The sequence below is a fragment of the Culex pipiens genome, chromosome 2, assembly GCF_016801865.2.
Source record: "Culex pipiens pallens isolate TS chromosome 2, TS_CPP_V2, whole genome shotgun sequence".
Lineage (NCBI taxonomy): Eukaryota > Metazoa > Arthropoda > Insecta > Diptera > Culicidae > Culex > Culex pipiens.
Genome location: NC_068938.1, coordinates 4,769,408 through 4,786,806, shown reverse-complemented (window position 1 = coordinate 4,786,806; position 17,399 = coordinate 4,769,408). Strand labels below are relative to the sequence as shown.

General features: G+C 36.3%; 1 protein-coding gene across 1 annotated transcript in view; it reads left to right on the top strand.

Moving 5' to 3' along the window:
- LOC120417565 (E3 ubiquitin-protein ligase Su(dx)-like) overlaps positions 1-16,690 on the top strand; it is a 30,984-nt gene extending 14,294 nt beyond the window's left edge. The window contains exons 3-7 of the mRNA XM_039579664.2: positions 5,710-6,200; positions 6,312-8,233; positions 14,780-14,881; positions 14,943-15,039; positions 15,097-16,690. Coding sequence (XP_039435598.1) covers positions 5,710-6,200; positions 6,312-8,233; positions 14,780-14,881; positions 14,943-15,039; positions 15,097-15,366 — 2,882 coding nt within the window. The 3' untranslated portion in view covers positions 15,367-16,690. The remainder of the gene's footprint in view (positions 1-5,709; positions 6,201-6,311; positions 8,234-14,779; positions 14,882-14,942; positions 15,040-15,096) is intronic.
- Positions 16,691-17,399: the final 709 nt, after the last annotated feature.

Sequence of the window (17,399 nt, the reverse complement as noted above, 5' to 3'; positions counted from 1 at the left end):
ATTTAACTTTTTGTCACTTAAACTTGATTTACAAAAAAAAAACATATTTTTATTTTTTGATATGTTTAGAGGACATCAAATGCCAACTTTTCAGAAATGTTCAATTTGTGCAAAATTTTTTTGACCGAGTTATAAATTTTTCGATGTAAAATCAAATTTGCAATCTTTGCAATATTTTGATAAAGTTCACCGTTTTCAAGTTATTTCATTAGGTAATTTTTTTGAAAATAGTCGCAGTTTTTCATTTTTTTAAATTAGTGTATCATTTTTTTCAGTGTAGTCCTTATTCACACCTATAACTTTGCCGAAGGCACCAAATCGATCAGAAAATTCCTTCAAAAGATACAGATTTTTAACTTTTCGTACATCATTTTTGTATGTACAGTAGCGTGGCTCACGGATATATGAAAAAGACAAAAGTGTTCAATTTCGAACGCCTCAACCGGAATTTTGTAGCAATATGGCCCCAGAACATAGCCTGAAACTTTGAGCGCATTTGGTTAAGGTTTAGTACTTCCACCATTGACCTGAAGTTATAAAGAAATTTCAATAAATTTAATTTATTTATTTTCAACTTTTAAACTCTTTTTCGAGTATATTTTCCTATGCCCTATGAATTTTTCTCAAAGTAGTGGTTTCTTATAGGTTTCGATCCGGGGAACAACTTTGTAGAACATCACAAAGCGCTAGGAATTAATCCCGGAAAGATACAGGCAAATTTTTAGAGCACGTTAAAAAAAATTCCTAGCTCCAAAAAATATCCTGTATCTTTTCAGGATCAATTCCTAGCGCTTTGCGATGTTCTACAAAGTTGTTCCCCGGATCAAAACCTATAAGAAACTTGAGAATAAGAAAATTTGATTGGGTTTTGGGAAACTTTATCTAAGAAGAGGTTAAAAGTGAAAATTTCCCATAGTAAATCTTTAAAAGTTCCATACTAACTTCAGGTCAATGGTGGAAGTACTAAACCTTAACCAAATGCGCTCAAAGTTTCAGGCTATGTTCTGGGGCCATATTGCTACAAAAATCCGGTCGAGGCGTTTGGAATTGAACACTTTTGTCTTTTTCATATATCCGTGAGCCACGCTAATGTACAGCTGCCAAATTTGTTAGGAAAAATATATGGACAAACTAGTTAGAGGTGGGCAAAATAAGAGCGAGCCGCTCAAAGAGCCGGTTCACTGAAAAGAGCGAACGAACCGTGGCTCACAAAAAAACGCTTTTAAACTCCGGTCTTTTGAAAGAACCGTTTCAAGATGGCATGATTTCTGTTTAAATATAATTGAATTTCCCCCTGGGCCTTGTAAAGTCAAGGGGCATGATTTGATCCTAGTGCATTAGTTAAAATTTGGGTATACATTCTTTTTTATAAGCACTATGGACACCACTTCATGCTACGAGAACTCGCTTTGTCGCAGCCCCAGGGCTTAAGCGTTGACCGATAAGCTGTCTTCGTGAACTAGGTAGTTCTCCGATAGTGAAAATATCACAATTGCACAAGACACCGCTGCTTCTGTGACTTTTTCACTATCACAATGTGGGATTTAGGTGGGACTTCAGGATAGTACAATTGATTTGTTGCTTAGCACTAGCATTTAAAATAAATCTGTATCCTTTCCAAATCTATTTGATGATAAATTTAGTTGCAATTATTAAGTTAGAGTAATGCTGCCAATAAACTTTGATAGATGTAGAATACTAGGCATTCTTTTATGTCAAATTGTCCATAGAGTCTCGATCAATCAATAATGTAATGATATCGGACAAAATTCGTTGATCTGTTGAACTAACGGTTTTCGGATTATGGTTGTATTGACCATTGTTGCGAATCGAGGAACTACGGATCTTTTGACGTAAATGATCATTTCTTTTTAAAATCGCGATTTCTATCCTATTTGTACATTAGTTCACAAATTTTTATTGTTTTTTTTTTATAGAAGTAGTACTGCAACAGTTAAAGGAACGTTTAGTTTTGAACATTAAGTTTAGAGGATTTTAGATTAAAATTTAGATTTTCAATCCAAAGTAGTTAGCAAATGAATATTTGGACTTAAATGAATAATTGAATAAGTTGGACTTATGAATAACACACAACTGTGCATTTATTCTAGAGTCAGATCCATACAGCGTCAGTGTTTATTTGGTCGAAGTGTACTAATTCATTGGCAGATCTGATTCTAGTTGTAATGTACGACAAGACTACTGACGGACGTGACAGGACGAGGGCCCAGTTTAGAGGTTTCGACATCAACGATGTGCGGCTGGACCACCCTCCCGAAAAAAAAAAAATATAATTGAATTTTCAAAAAAAAAAAAGTAATAAATTTGTTTTTGAGAATTGAAAATGCAGTTTCAAATAATTCAATGCTTATAAAAAATAATCCTAAAGGTACATGATTTTTTAAACAAAATGTAGAAAACTTTTCATTGTACAACTGATTGTACAATAAAGTATTACCGGAATAAATATTTGAGTATTTCAAATTGCATAAGGCTGGTACAAATATTTTTAAAAGTTTTTGTCACCCCCCCCCCCCCTTCAAAATTAGCCCGAAAAATCAGGGGGCAAAAGAAATATTTTTACAATAAACTTCAAAATTTCAATGAAAATTCAAATGCAACCAGCTGAAATCAAATTAAAATACATTCTCCTGCGTTTAAAATCATTTTTAGCATGTTTGGGTTTATTAAAAAATCTTAAGATTTTTTGAAAATTTGCGATGCAAAATCTTTTTTTTTCGATACAATTTTTGTTTTTGTCAGATCTTAGATTTTTTGAAAACTAATGATTGCAAAACAACTGAACTAGTGTAAAATGCATTTTAAAACACTTTTTTCATTTAAATGTGAAGACTATGGCTTGTTATTTAAATTTTTATATTTTTTTATTTTTTTGCCCCCCCCCCCCCCCCCCCTTGACCTCGGCCAGGGCCGAGGGACAAAAACTTTTTTAAATATTTGCATCGGCCTAATTTGTGAAATATCATCAAAAATCTACTGAATAGTTTAGAGATTTTGGAGTAAAAATAAATCCTTTTGTCCGTTTTAACATTAGCGTTTATAGACTTTATCGGTTTAATTAGAATGTAGAAAAGAGGTCACAGAATACTTTCTCCAAATAAAATATCAGCATTAGTTAAATTTTTGCAAAAATAAACGAAATTTTATAATTAAAAGCAATTTTTTTAGCATCCTAGATTTAAGTTTGATTGCCATTCAATTACTCGAATGAATGAGGTTCGAGTTGAAATTTTGACATAGGAGCAGTTCTCTAGGATTTCGGTCATTCGATTTTTTTTTGTATTTTTTAATCCGACTGAAACTTTGTTGGTGCCTTCGGTATGCCCAAAGAAGCCATTTTGCATCATTAGTTTGTCCATATAATTTTCCATACAAATTTCGCAGCTGTCCATACAAAAATGATATGTGAAAATTCAAAAATCTGTATCTTTTGAAGGAATTTTTGATCGATTTGGTGTCTTCGGCAAAGTTGTAGGTATGGATACGGACTACACTGGAAAAAAAATGATACATGGTAAAAAAAAATTGGTGATTTTTTTATTTAACTTCTTATCACTAAAACTTGATTACAAAAAAACACTATTTTTATTTTTTTTATTTTTTGATATGTTTTAGAGGACATAAAATGCCAACTTTTCAGATATTTCCAGGTTGTGCAAAAAAGCATTGACCGAGCTATGAATTTTTTAATCAATACTGATTTTTTCAAAAAATCGAAATTTTGGTCCCAAAAATTTTTCAACTTCATTTTTTGATGTAAAATTGAATTTGCAATCAAAAAGTACATTAGTGAAATTTTGATAAAGTGCACCGTTTTCAAGTTATAGCCATTTTTATGTAACTTTTTTTCAAAATAGTCGCAGTTTTTCATTTTTTAAAATTAGTGCACATGTTTGCCCACTTTTGAAAAAATATTTTTGAAAAGCTGAGAAAATTCTCTATATTTTGCTTCTTCGGACTTTGTTGATACGACCTTTAGTTGCTGAGATATTGCAATGCAAAGGTTTAAAAACAGGAAAATTGCTGTTTTCTAAGTCTCACCCAAACAGCCCACCATTTTTCAATGTCGATATCTCAGCAACTAATGGTCCGATTTTCAATGTTAAAATATGAAACATTTGTGAAATTTTCCGATGTTTTCGAAAACAATATTTTCAAAATTTTCAAATCAAGACTAACATTTCAAAAGGGCCAAACATTCAATATTACGCCCTTTTAAAATGGAGTGTGTCCCTTTCACTTAAATGATAGTTTTCATAAGGTGTGAGAGAGTTACACTCTTGTTCACATGAGTTGTGTGCCCTAATGAAATGGAAGGCACGAAATGGTTGTCTATTTTCTCATTCACGATGCCTGTTTAACTTATAAAATATGAACTGTTCATTTATGTTTATTAGTTTTGGAAGCGGCAAGACAGGTTTAAACTAGGCAAGATAAAGGAATGTTTAGCTTTGTTACTAAAAATTTTGGGAATTTAAGATTAATGTTATTTCAGAAAGTGTAGTTAAGGTTTTGGCAGAAATGCTTCTAGGTGTAATGTACGACAATACTACTGACGGACGTGACAGGACGGGGACCCCGTTTGGAGGTTTCAACATCAAGATTTGTTTTCCATATACAAGTTATTTCATCTTTCGTTTTCCAGAGCGATTCTTAGATTCCATTTAGAGTTGGAATGCATAATAGGGTTTCTTTGTATTTTCTTCCAGGCCTTTTTTGTTTTGATTTTTGTTTGAATAACTACTTTAGAGTTCCTTTATTATGTTTTAAATTTAGATAAACGTAACTGATCAATCAATCCAAGTTCTTACAACTCACACCTACACTAATTTTCTTTCACCTGCCCCCTCCCGATCCACTATATCTTCCGGTGGTGTTCATTTTGTATGCAATACTAGTTTGGCCACTACCCTTTTTTCCACAAGAAACCGGACTTGGATTGACTTGAGGCCGCATCCCCCACCTTGCTCCGTAAAACGAAAACGAAAACGAATTTTGAAATAGAGCGAAAGAGCCGTTCAAAAGAGCGGCTCTTTTTAAAGAGCGAACGAAAATGAGCGGCTCCTAAAAAAGAGCGGTTTTGCCCACCTCTAAAACTAATGATCCAAAATGGCTTCTTTGGACATACCGAGAGCTCCATGAAAGTATCAACCGGATTAAAAAATACAAAAAAAAAACGAATGATCAAAATCTGAGAGAATTGCACTAATATTAAAAATAGTAAGGCCATTGATAATTTTATTTCAACTTATTTGTTTTGAATTATTAAATTTGATAGTTTTGGAATTTGAAAATTTTGCATCTTGTATTATTTTTTAATTTGTAATTAATCGATACCACATCGAAAAATTACGATCGAATGATCTCAATCTGCAATTTAAGCGTTGTGAAATTAGAAGACATAATAAATATTGATATTCTAGCAACCTTTTCTTGGCCATATTTTTGTACTTTAACTAATTTTGTGTTTTTGAATATGAACCTTGAAAAATCTTTTTAATTGATTAAACGGTTCAAATGTTGTACGTTAATAGTTTGTATTTTTACCAGCAAACGCGACTCGATTCGAAAAATGGTTTTGCTTGAAACAATACAAGTGGGTGCTTGAAAAACTTGTTGCCCTATCCTAATCTCTGAAAAACAATACCTAAATTATTCAACTAAATCTACCTTCTTTTTCCCCCGCAGTCGAGCATGCGTCTCTGCGGAACGCCGGCTTCCTCAAGCCGAACCCGTACGTGGAGATATCGATCGACAGCAAGAGCACCCGCAAGACGGACTTTCTGAAGAACACGAACGCCCCCAAATGGAACGAACGCTTCACGGTGATCGTGTCGGCCAACTCGGTGCTGCACTTTCGCGTGCTGGACCACTCGAGCTTCCGGAAGGACTCGTTGCTTGGGCAGCAGACGGTGTACTTGGCGAACATCTTGGAGCATTACAATGGGGTGCTGGAGAACCTAGAGCTGAGCATGGACCTGCTGACGGACGGGTCTTCGGGGGGTTCTTCGTCGAAGAGTTCGCACCATCACCACCACAACCACGAGCCGCGACAACCGGTGAAGACGGGGGAGCTGGTGACGGTGCTAAACGGGTTGAAGATTGACATGCGGACGGTGGTGAATGGGGGTGGTGACGTCAGTGCTGCCGGAATGTCACAACACGTCAACGGTAACGGGGTAAGTGACCTTGGCGCGTGGGAAAATCAATAGCCTACTTTGCTCACTTTGCTTTTCTGTTTGTCGATTGATCAATGATTCAACGGAGATTATTTTTTATTCACGACACAGCTGGAGGCGGCGTCGATGGCCGGTTGTAGCAGTAGCAGCAGCAGTAACAGCCGCAGCAGTATCCTGAACGGAGGGATCCGGGCGCGGATGCGATTACGTGGTGCTGCTACCGGGTCGGGTCAACTTCAGCCGGGGCCGTCGAACTCGGCGCAGCACTCGCCGTCGTTCAACAACGGATCTTCGGCGGTGGCGGCGGCGGCAGGAGTGCCGGCGGATTGCATCAGCATCAGCAGTGCCGCGGCGAACTTTAACGAGTTGAGTTTACATTCCGGATCGGCGATGGGCAACGGGGTGGCCATGCCGATGGGTGGCGCGTCGACTGGAGCGGTGCGTCGGAGCAGTGGCATGAACTGGGATCAGCAGCAGCAGCAGCAACAGCAAATGATGCATCCGCGGTTGGGACCGGTCTACTCCAACTCGTCGCAGGATTCGTTGATCAATGGGGTGCCGAATGGTGGAGGGACGAACCAGGTCCAACCCCAACCGATGGTTCCTATGAACGGAGGAGTTGCGGCACCGCAGGTTTCCGCTGGTGGTGGTGCTACGGCCGGTGCCCTCGTCCCAATGGGAGGTAGTCTGACGGATCAACAGATGATGCTGCAAGCCGCCGCCCAGCAGAACCAGGTCGACGAAGAACCCCTCCCGGCCGGGTGGGAAATGCGCGTTGACAAATACGGCCGACGGTACTACGTGGATCACAACACGCGCTCAACGTACTGGGAGAAGCCACAACCCCTACCAGCAGGCTGGGAGATGCGACGAGACGCCCGGGGACGAGTCTACTACGTAGATCACAACACCCGAACAACAACCTGGCAGCGACCCAACAGCGAACGCCTAATGCACTTCCAGCACTGGCAAGGCCAACGGCAGCACATCATCTCCCAGGGCAATCAACGGTTCCTCTACCCCCAGCACGCCCAGCAGTCCAACACAACGTCAGTCCCGCACGAAGAAGACGACGGCCTCGGCCCACTCCCAGACGGCTGGGAAAAACGCGTCCAACCCGACAACCGCGTCTACTTTGTCAACCACAAGAACCGAACCACCCAATGGGAAGACCCGCGAACGCAAGGCCAAGAGGTCAACATGCTCGCCGAAGGCCCCCTCCCACCCGGCTGGGAAATCCGCTACACCGCCACCGGCGAACGCTTCTTCGTCGATCACAACGCCCGCAAAACCACCTTCGAAGATCCCCGCCCAGGCGCCCCCAAAGGCAGCAAAGGCGTCTACGGCGTCCCCCGCGCCTACGAGCGCAGCTTCCGCTGGAAGCTCTCCCAGTTCCGGTACCTCTGTCAAAGCAATGCCCTCGCGTCCCACATCAAAATAACCCTCACCCGCCAAACCCTCTTCGAAGACTCGTACCACCAAATCATGCGCCTCCCCGCCTACGAACTCCGCCGCCGGCTCTACATCATCTTCCGCGGCGAGGAAGGCCTCGACTACGGCGGCGTCTCCCGCGAGTGGTTCTTCCTGCTCTCCCACGAAGTCCTCAACCCCATGTACTGCCTGTTCGAGTACGCCAACAAAAACAACTACAGCCTCCAGATCAACCCCGCCAGCTACGTCAACCCGGACCATCTCCAGTACTTCAAGTTCATCGGACGCTTCATCGCGATGGCCCTGTACCACGGACGGTTCATCTACTCAGGCTTCACGATGCCGTTCTACAAGCGAATGCTGAACAAAAAACTAACCACCAAAGACATTGAGACGATCGATCCGGAGTTTTACAACTCGTTGATTTGGGTGCGCGACAACAACATTGACGAGTGCGGGCTGGAGCTGTGGTTCAGCGTGGACTTTGAGGTGCTGGGGCAGATTATTCACCACGAGCTTAAGGAGGAGGGCGATAAGGAGAAGGTCAGCGAGGAGAACAAGGAGGAGTACATCTCGCTGATGACGGAGTGGCGGATGACGAGGTGAGTTTTTTCTGGGTCGGGTGGGTTCTCATATTTAAATAATCATTTTCGACCATATGAAATGTTAAGATTGTTTAGAAAATATTTTCTATTTGAAGGATCGAAAAATTGTACGATACTTTCACATTTTTACAACCATTGGCCCAATTTACAATAGGTCTATTCCCGTACTTGCAGAATTGCAGAATTTCTGCAGCTTCTGCAGAATTCTGCAGCCAGCATAAGTCACTTTTTTGCAGCACGTTCCCGTACTTTTCAGCTCGCTCTCTTCATCTCTCTCTTTTGCAGAAGTTCTGCAAGGAGAGAAGCCGCAAAACTTTTGCCTGGGTAGCGCGTTCCAGTACTTTTTCTGCAATATTGTACACAGTTGAGTGGATTTACTCAAATTGGGTATTGAAGTTTTTTTTTAATTATTTCAAAACAATTAAAAAAATGGATTGACAAAAATTGTAATTGAAAGAAGTTTACCTCTAGAACGGGGACTTATTTTTATGCAAATCAACATTTTATCTAAAAAATCAAGCATGTACCATTTATTAAACTAGAAATTAATAATGCTTAGGTAGACATTTTATAATAGAAACAACTTAAAACTTTTACATTAGGTAAACAATTTAAGAAATGAGAATGGCAGGTACGTTTAAAAAACATAATTAAAAAAAGAAAAAGGTTTAATATAGAAGGTATATTTATATAGACCATAAATACATGTTTTAATAGCAAAATGTTTGAAAGATAACATAAATAAATTATGATTGGATTTCACATCGAAGAACAACGGTGACGCAACGAAATTGACAAAAAAAAAATAATCACAAACTCTACAATTTTGAAACTCATAAATTTAGAAATATGAAAATTAAGAAATTCGTGATTAAAAATATAAAAATCTATTTTCAAATTGAGAAACTTGAAAAAAATAAATCAGATATTAGAAAAATTTAAAAATGCAAATATTTATTTCAGAAAAAAAAACAATAAATCAGAAATTCAAAGCTTGAAAAATACAAATAATTAAAAATTAAACATTGAAAATTTCAAAAAAATCTTAATTTTCAAAATTCCCAAACTTAAAAATTCTAATATTTTTTAATTCGAAATAATAAGAGTTTGAATATTTCAAAGTTCAGAACACCAAAAATTCAAATGTTACAGTTTTAAAAAAATAATAAAAAATAAAGAAACTAAAAAAAACAAAAATAAGTTAAATTTTAAAATTCTGTACATACAGTTCGTACTCTATTTTCCGAAGAACTCGTCAAAATGTTCAATCTCTAAATCCTCTAAACCTGATTTTCTAACGACTCCAAAAAAATGTACTTTTTGTGATTCAAGATGGCGCATTTAAGAATTTCCGAATTTTAGAATTTAAACTTCCTAAAATTTAAGAATTCGACTAAATTACATCACATTTTTTGGTTCAAATAAGAATACAAATTGGTAGCACCGTTAAAGGTACAATTTATTATTTGGCAATTAAATTTACCTATTATTTAAACACACATATTTAGTCTATTCAAAAAGTTATCATTTTAACACTAAAAAATATCGCTATATCATTTACATTAATAAACTAAGCATGAAATCGTTAACACAAAAAAATCGTTCTTAAATAAAACCAGACATAAAAAAAACTAACTACCCAAAAAATCCATCGATTCAAAATATACAAACGTCTCTTCAAAAGACTAATTCAATTTAGAAATAATAAAACAAAAAAAAATATTACAACTAATAATAAAATGCTTGATTCTACCCAAATTGCAAACTTTATGTAAGCGTGTACTCAACATCCATCACACCAACTTGCAGTCACTTTTCAATAAGAAAGAGAAGAGAGAGCTTGCAGAAAAGTACGGGAACGGTTTTGCTGCAACTTCTGTCTCTCTCATTGCAGGAGTTCTGCCTGGGAAAAAAGTTACTTATGTTGCAAAAAAGTACGGGAACGCTCTGCTGCCGATTTCGTGCAGAATTGCAGAATTCTGCAGTACGGAAATAGACCTAATGTCTTAATTTTCTGATCTTTCCGTAAAAATAAAAATTTCAGGGCTATCAACAAATGATCATTTTCAGGTGGCTATAAATTAAAAACTGTGCACGAAATTAAATGTTTGGTAAAGTTCTTTTTGATCGCAAATTAGATTTTAAATCTAAAAATAAAGTCAAATATTTTTTTCGACTTCCTTCAATGTTTTTAAAAAATCATGAAAAAAAAATTTCCAAATCGATGTGAAAAAGTTCAATTCAAAGAAAAAATAAAGCTGAAAATGTTGATCTTTAATCACTTCTCCAACATCGAAGATAATTGTTCAAACATTGTTGCAAAAAAATATTCAGCTGGAAAAATATTATTTTTCTTGAAAAAAGTTTCATTTTTTACCATATGATAAACTCTAGGTTTGGCTCTATGTCGCCACCATCATCAGACCATGTGCGCTGTTTGTTTGCAACAAAACTGCAGGTGGCGCTTAATTCGACGGTCGTTTCCAACGACCGAGTCCAGTAAAGAACTGACCGTACAATAAATTAGAGGGAAAAGTCATAACAATAATAATTAAATTTTGTGTCAAAAAAATCTAAATTTCAAAAAAATAGAAACTGAATAATACAAATCTGGAGCCTTTTTTTTTTTTTTGAAAAGATCCAATAAACCAAATTTTCAGTTTTTGCTTTTTGGGTGTTTTTTGGACCTTTTCTAAAAAACTCCAGATATATAAAAACGCTCAAGAAAAGGTCAAGGAAAGGATTTCTAAAAAAAAAATCTTAAAGGCTTCGCAACTAAAAAAAGGAACAGAGTTGGAAAGATAGCAATTATTCTCTACAAAATCGGCCGATTTCGATCATTTTTATTTTTTTTTATTTTTGGTTTGGCTCAAACATTGACCAATGGAGCCAATTTGCACCATTGGTTCACTCATACAAGTCTCCATACAATTTTGGCGGCTGTCCAAAAGTACTACGTACTTAAATATTCGAAAATCTGTAACATTTGAAGGAATTTTCTGATCGATTTGGTGTCGTCGGCAAAGTTGTAGGTATTTAAGAGGACTATTCAGAAAAGAAGATACACGGAAAGTAAAAATTTGCCGATTTTCAAATCATTATTTTTTACAAAAATTCAATTTTTAAAAATCTGCGTGTTTAATTTTGTTGATATATTTTAGGGGACAACAAAAATCAACTTTTGAACCATAGAGAAGTATGGACAAAACAAATTCCGTTAAGTTATGATTTTTTGAAAAATTCTGTTTTTTTTAATTTAATGTAAAATTAATTTTGCAATCGTAATTGTGCATCGATAAGGTGCATCGTTTTCAAGATATAGTCGTTTAATGTTTATTTCTAGATTGAATTTTCAAAAGGTTTTATCTGCATAGGAAACCCGTCAATTGTTTCGAAAATTTACTTTGACTTTTAACTGGAAAATTCCTGTTTTTCGACGATTTGAAATAGTGTCCATGATTGACAATTCCTGAAAGTATTTTCACATTCATAAACGCGATAAATAAATTTCTATCTTGGAACGAATGGCTAGCACGAGGCGCTCTTGAGCGCTCGCGGTGAGAGCGAGAACGCGAGCAAAAAAGGCGAGCGTGAGCGAGGAAAGGAAAGGACTACAACTTCTCTCGTTCGCACGCGAGTGAGAAAAGCTTTGCTTCTTGAAAAAAATTGATTGAAGTAGAACAGAAGTTGTCTAACTCCCTGGGCCTTGTAAAGTCAAGGGGCATGATTTGATCCTAGTGCATTAGTTAAAATTTGGGTATACATTCTTTTTTATAAGCACTATGGACACCACTTCATGCTACGAGAACTCGCTTTGCCGCAGCCCCAGGGCTTAAGCGTTGACCGATAAGCTGTCTTCGTGAACTAGGTAGTTCTCCGATAGTGAAAATATCACAATTGCACAAGACACCGCTGCTTCTGTGACTTTTTCACTATCACAATGTGGGATTTAGGTGGGACTTCAGGATAGTACAATTGATTTGTTTCTTAGCATTAGCATTTAAAATAAATCTGTATGCTTTCCAAATCTATTTGATGATAAATTTAGTTGCAATTGTTAAGTTAGAGTAATGCTGTCAATAAACTTTGATTGATGTAAAATACTAGGCATCCTTTTATGTCAAATTGTCCATAGAGTCTCGATCAATCAATAATGTAATGATATTGGACAAAATTCGTTGATCTGTTGAACTAACGGTTTTCGGATTAAGGTTGTATCGACCATTGTTGCGAATCGAGGAACTACGGATCTTTTGACGTAAATGGTCATTTCTTTTTCAAATCGCTATTTCTATCCTATTTGTGTATCAGTTCACAAATTTTTTTATAGTTTTTTGATAGAAGTAGTACTACAACAGTTAAAGGAACGTTTAGTTTTGAACATTAAGTTTAGAGGATTTTAGATTAAAATTTAGATTTTCAACCCAAAGTAGTTAGCAAAAGAATATTTGGACTTAAATTAATAATTGAATAAGTTGGACTTATGAATAACACACAACTGTGCATTTATTCTAGAGTCAGATCCATACAGCGTCAGTGTTTATTTGGTCGAAGTGTACTAATTCATTGGCAGATCTGATTCTAGTTGTAATGTACGACAAGACTACTGACGGACGTGACAGGACGAGGGCCCAGTTTAGAGGTTTCAACATCAACGATGTGCGGCTGGATCACCCTCCCAAAAAAAAAAAAAAAAAAAAAAAAAAGTAGAACAGAAGTTGTCTAACTACTAGCGTCCCGTTTCAGCCTTATTTGAGAAATTTTGAAACTCAGAAAGATAAATATTCAAAATTAAAAATTAACGTATTCAAGATTTTTTAAATTTAGAAATTTGAAAAAACAAGTACAAATATTCAAAAAATAAAAAATCAAAAATTTATTGATTTGTAAATTTAAAGCATGGATAATAAAAAAAATCTTATTTCAGAAATTATAAAATTTTAAATTAATTTTTTAAATTTTATAATTAATTTTTTTTACTACCCATGTTTTGAATTTCCAAATCATTGAATTTTTAATTGTTGATTTTTTGAATATTTCTTGTTTTTTTCTAATTTTCTAAATTCTTAAAAATTTTGTAATTTTTTGTTGAAAATATTTTTTTAGCTGACAGCCCAAAAAATCAAGGACAAAAACATTATTTTTTTTGAAAACCCCGAAAATTTGATGAAATTTTAATTCATTGTGCTGAAATTAATTTCAAATGAATTCTTCTGCTTTTTTAATTTATTTTTAACATGTTTGAGCAAATTTAAAAATATTTTGGGTTTTAATGAGTTTTTTATGTGCACCCTTTTTCTCTTGCCAAAAAAAATAAAATAATAATTTCTTTAAAACTTAATTTTTTTAAGTCAATGATTGCAATCAGACTGTTCTGCCATATAATGCATTTCCTATGCCTTCTTTTTTTTATAAAATGGTGAAATTGTGGCTTGTTTTATTTTTTTTAAATATTTTTAAAATCTTTTCTAAATTCTTCTTTTTAAATCCAAAAATTCTAAAATCTAAGGAATTTTTAAATTTAAAAACATTGCGTACTCGATTATTCGAAAGTATGTACTCGCAAAAAATGTTACTCCAGATGATCGCAACACGATTTTTTTTTTATTTTTGTCAAAATTTAAGTCTTGCAACAAAAAAAATATTTTTAAAATGCTCCAAAGTTAACTGATTTTCTAATGGCGGCCAAAATTGCGACACTTAGCAGTTTAAGATAGAGATTTTTTTCATAGTTTAACCCTTTCAGGTCTGATGGGTCATATACTGCCCCTGATCGCATAAATGTCCCATATGCATTTTCATCACTTTTGAGTTATTGATGCAGTTTGGTTCAAAATCGTGTACTCTTTCAGAAAAGCCTACAACATCCAGTATTTTGTTCTAGAAATTAGGAAAGAATCCACTTTTTTCGCGAAAACTTAACTCGTAGCCTTATGTATGAGACAAACTTCAAATGCGTTTTTCTCAGCTTGCTGTTTTTGCATATGGGACATTTATGCGAACATGGGCAGTATATGACCCAAAAATCAAAATTTTCTAAAGTAGTCTATAATTTTCGTATGGTCCTCAGGATCATTTTCCCATCATTACATAAAAAAAAATTTTTTTTTGAAAATTCAGGCCTAAATGGGTTAATAACCTTTTTGTATGGACGGGTTTTCTCGGTTGGATTTTATTTTAAGTGTCAAAATCTGAAACAGTATCAAAAAGTATTTCTTTTCGTTAAAAGTGCTGAACATTTTTGCAGACCATTTTTTTCTTCGAAAAACTTCAGAACAAAGTTTGCTTTTTGTTCCTCTAAAATGTTCAAAAATTGTGTTTTTGTGCGAATTGATTTTGATTTGTACAGCTGTCAAATTTATATTTAAAATTATATTGGCTGGATGAACCACAACTTCCGCTTCTTCAAGTAATTCCCTGTACGCGACATAGCCGCGGTAGTTTGCCGCTTTGTTTCCTTCGCAACTCACGCACTTGACGTGCGACTCAGCATCACTTTTAAACATTTTGCCCACTAACGTTGTCCTTTTTATTCAATTGCAGAGGAATCGAGGAGCAAACCAAAACCTTCCTGGAGGGTTTCAACGAAGTGGTGCCTTTGGAGTGGCTCAAGTACTTTGACGAGCGCGAGCTGGAGCTGATGCTGTGAGTGTTTTTACTCTTTATCTTTTCTAGAAAATCTTCATGATTTTTTTTAATTTTATAGTTGCGGCATGCAGGAGATTGACGTCGACGACTGGCAGCGAAACTCGATCTACCGGCACTACAACCGCACCAGCAAGCAGGTCGTGTGGTTCTGGCAGGTTCGTAAAAATCTACCTGGAATTGATTAGTTGAAGTTTTAACATTCCGCCTTTCAGTTTGTCCGCGAAACCGACAACGAAAAGCGCGCCCGGCTGCTGCAGTTTGTGACGGGGACGTGCCGAGTTCCGGTTGGCGGATTCGCCGAGCTGATGGGCTCCAATGGGCCCCAGCGCTTCTGCATCGAAAAGGTGGGCAAGGACACGTGGCTGCCGCGGTCGCACACGTGCTTCAACCGGTTGGATCTGCCGCCGTACAAGAGCTACGACCAGCTGGTGGAGAAGCTGAACTACGCAATCGAGGAGACTGAAGGGTTCGGGCAGGAGTAAGAAGGGGCGAAATTTGTACGGTGATATGGTTGAATTGATTATTTTTTTGTGGGGTCCTTTTTCGAACAGTTTTATAGGTGAAATGTTGTTTTCGTTTCGTTGTTTTTTCCCTCCGTGTCACACACACAGCAATTGTTTCGTGTTAAATTTTTATATTAAGCCAGTATAAACAGTGGAAAGTTTTGGTCCCGCGTAATTCAGCATCGAACGCAGTGAAGCAAAACTAGTAATTCTATTGTAAATAGCCCAAACAAAACAAAACGTTGAGAGTCAACGGCCAGGTTGGCCTTTCCTTGTTCCAAAAAATCGTGATACATCAATGTAGAGTTAGTGAAAAAGTGTTATTGAAGCAAACTAAAAACAAGCATGTAAAATACTAATTGTAAATATCAAAAACGCGCAGCATTAGGGCTAGAAGTTTAAAAACAAAACAAAAAAGTAATTCAATAAAGCTCTAATCCCACAATAAAAGAAAATTGTTGTCTAAATGGTAATAATTAGAAGCGTACTAGCGAAAACAAGAAAAAAACGCATATTTGAACAACAAAACTAGCAGCTTTATACTACAGGAAACGAGCCCATTTTACCTAATATCCAGCAAAGATTGTGTCTGCTAAAAAACAATAGATTTCATCAAACTTTCCAAACATCTTTCCCACCCAACAAAAAAAAAAAGTTAAAAAACTCTAAATCTTTTCAAACCACGTTCCACGCTCGGTCGTTTGTTTCCGTAGAATATCAACAACAACAAAATAACGAGGCGGCAAGAAAACATATTGAAAGGAACACTGTCGGGGCCATGTTAGTGACTATAGTACTGTTGAGTAAAGCAAAAAATAATGCTAACAAAAATCTGTCTATTAACAAACACACAACAAACACACACTAATCGTGCTTAGAAATAGTCGCAATCCAAAAATAACTTGAAAAAAAACGCAAGCAAAGAGTATTGTTTTGAACAATCAATAAAACGGCTAGAAAGGGGAAAAAATAAACACGTAAAATTAGTGCAAAATGAGAACTAAAGCAAAAGAAAACTAATTTTGTATGCGGCGGATTTAGTTACTACGAAGAAAAAATGTGTTTTTTAAAAGCTAACTGTGTAGCATGAGAACGGTTACGGCGTAACGATTCTGTCACAGTTTGTCTTTTTTTGTTTTTTGTATAATTGCATTGTATAGTTTAGACAGATTTACGGTGTAAATACGTGATATCAATGATACAAATAAATGGGATGATATAGAAAATAATCGGAAGAATAAATTATGTTTTTTGTTTAGCAAATAAAGAACGATATCAGTAAGGATGAGACTTATTCAGAATATCTCAATTTGTTTTATTTGGATCTTCGAGATTGAACAGCCCACGAAGCGTTTCCCGATCACGGACGTGCGAGTTAAGCACCTCTTTGGAAGGTAAGACGTCTTCGAACAGTACATTTTATTATGAATGCTTAGACGCTTTCTTGACGTTGAATTTTGTCATTCAAAGCTGGGTCTAGTTGTATTGCAGCATGATTTGTTTCAGCCTACTAATTGATGTGACGGGTTACCGAGAAAATTTAAGAACGCAAAATTTACGTTGGGTCTACAGAAGGATTACTTCTACTTACTGTTTGGTTGAGAGTGCAAGCTTGCATTGCTACCTTTCCTTGTAAATGCCATGATGCCAACGCTCCAAGTAAGACAATCCGTCTCAGGTGTCAATCGAAGTTTGAATTGAACTTAAATGTTTACTGAAATTCAAGTTCAAACGAAACTAATTTACAATTCTCTATTTACATTAGTCTCAAACAGACGTTTGGCAATTTCGCCGGTAACCTTTTTTTTTTCGTTTTTTGGCCTTTGCCGACTCAGCACTCGAGAATTCGCCATCTTTCGTCTCAAAGTAGTGAATCCACATCCAAATTTATACCGACGCGATAGAAACCGGATTCGGTCAGAAACTCCTAAAATCCCATTGAAATTTGTAGAACCACCAACTTTTCCCACTTTCAGCCCCTCGTTGCTACTTTTCTGTCTGCTGAGTGTGTA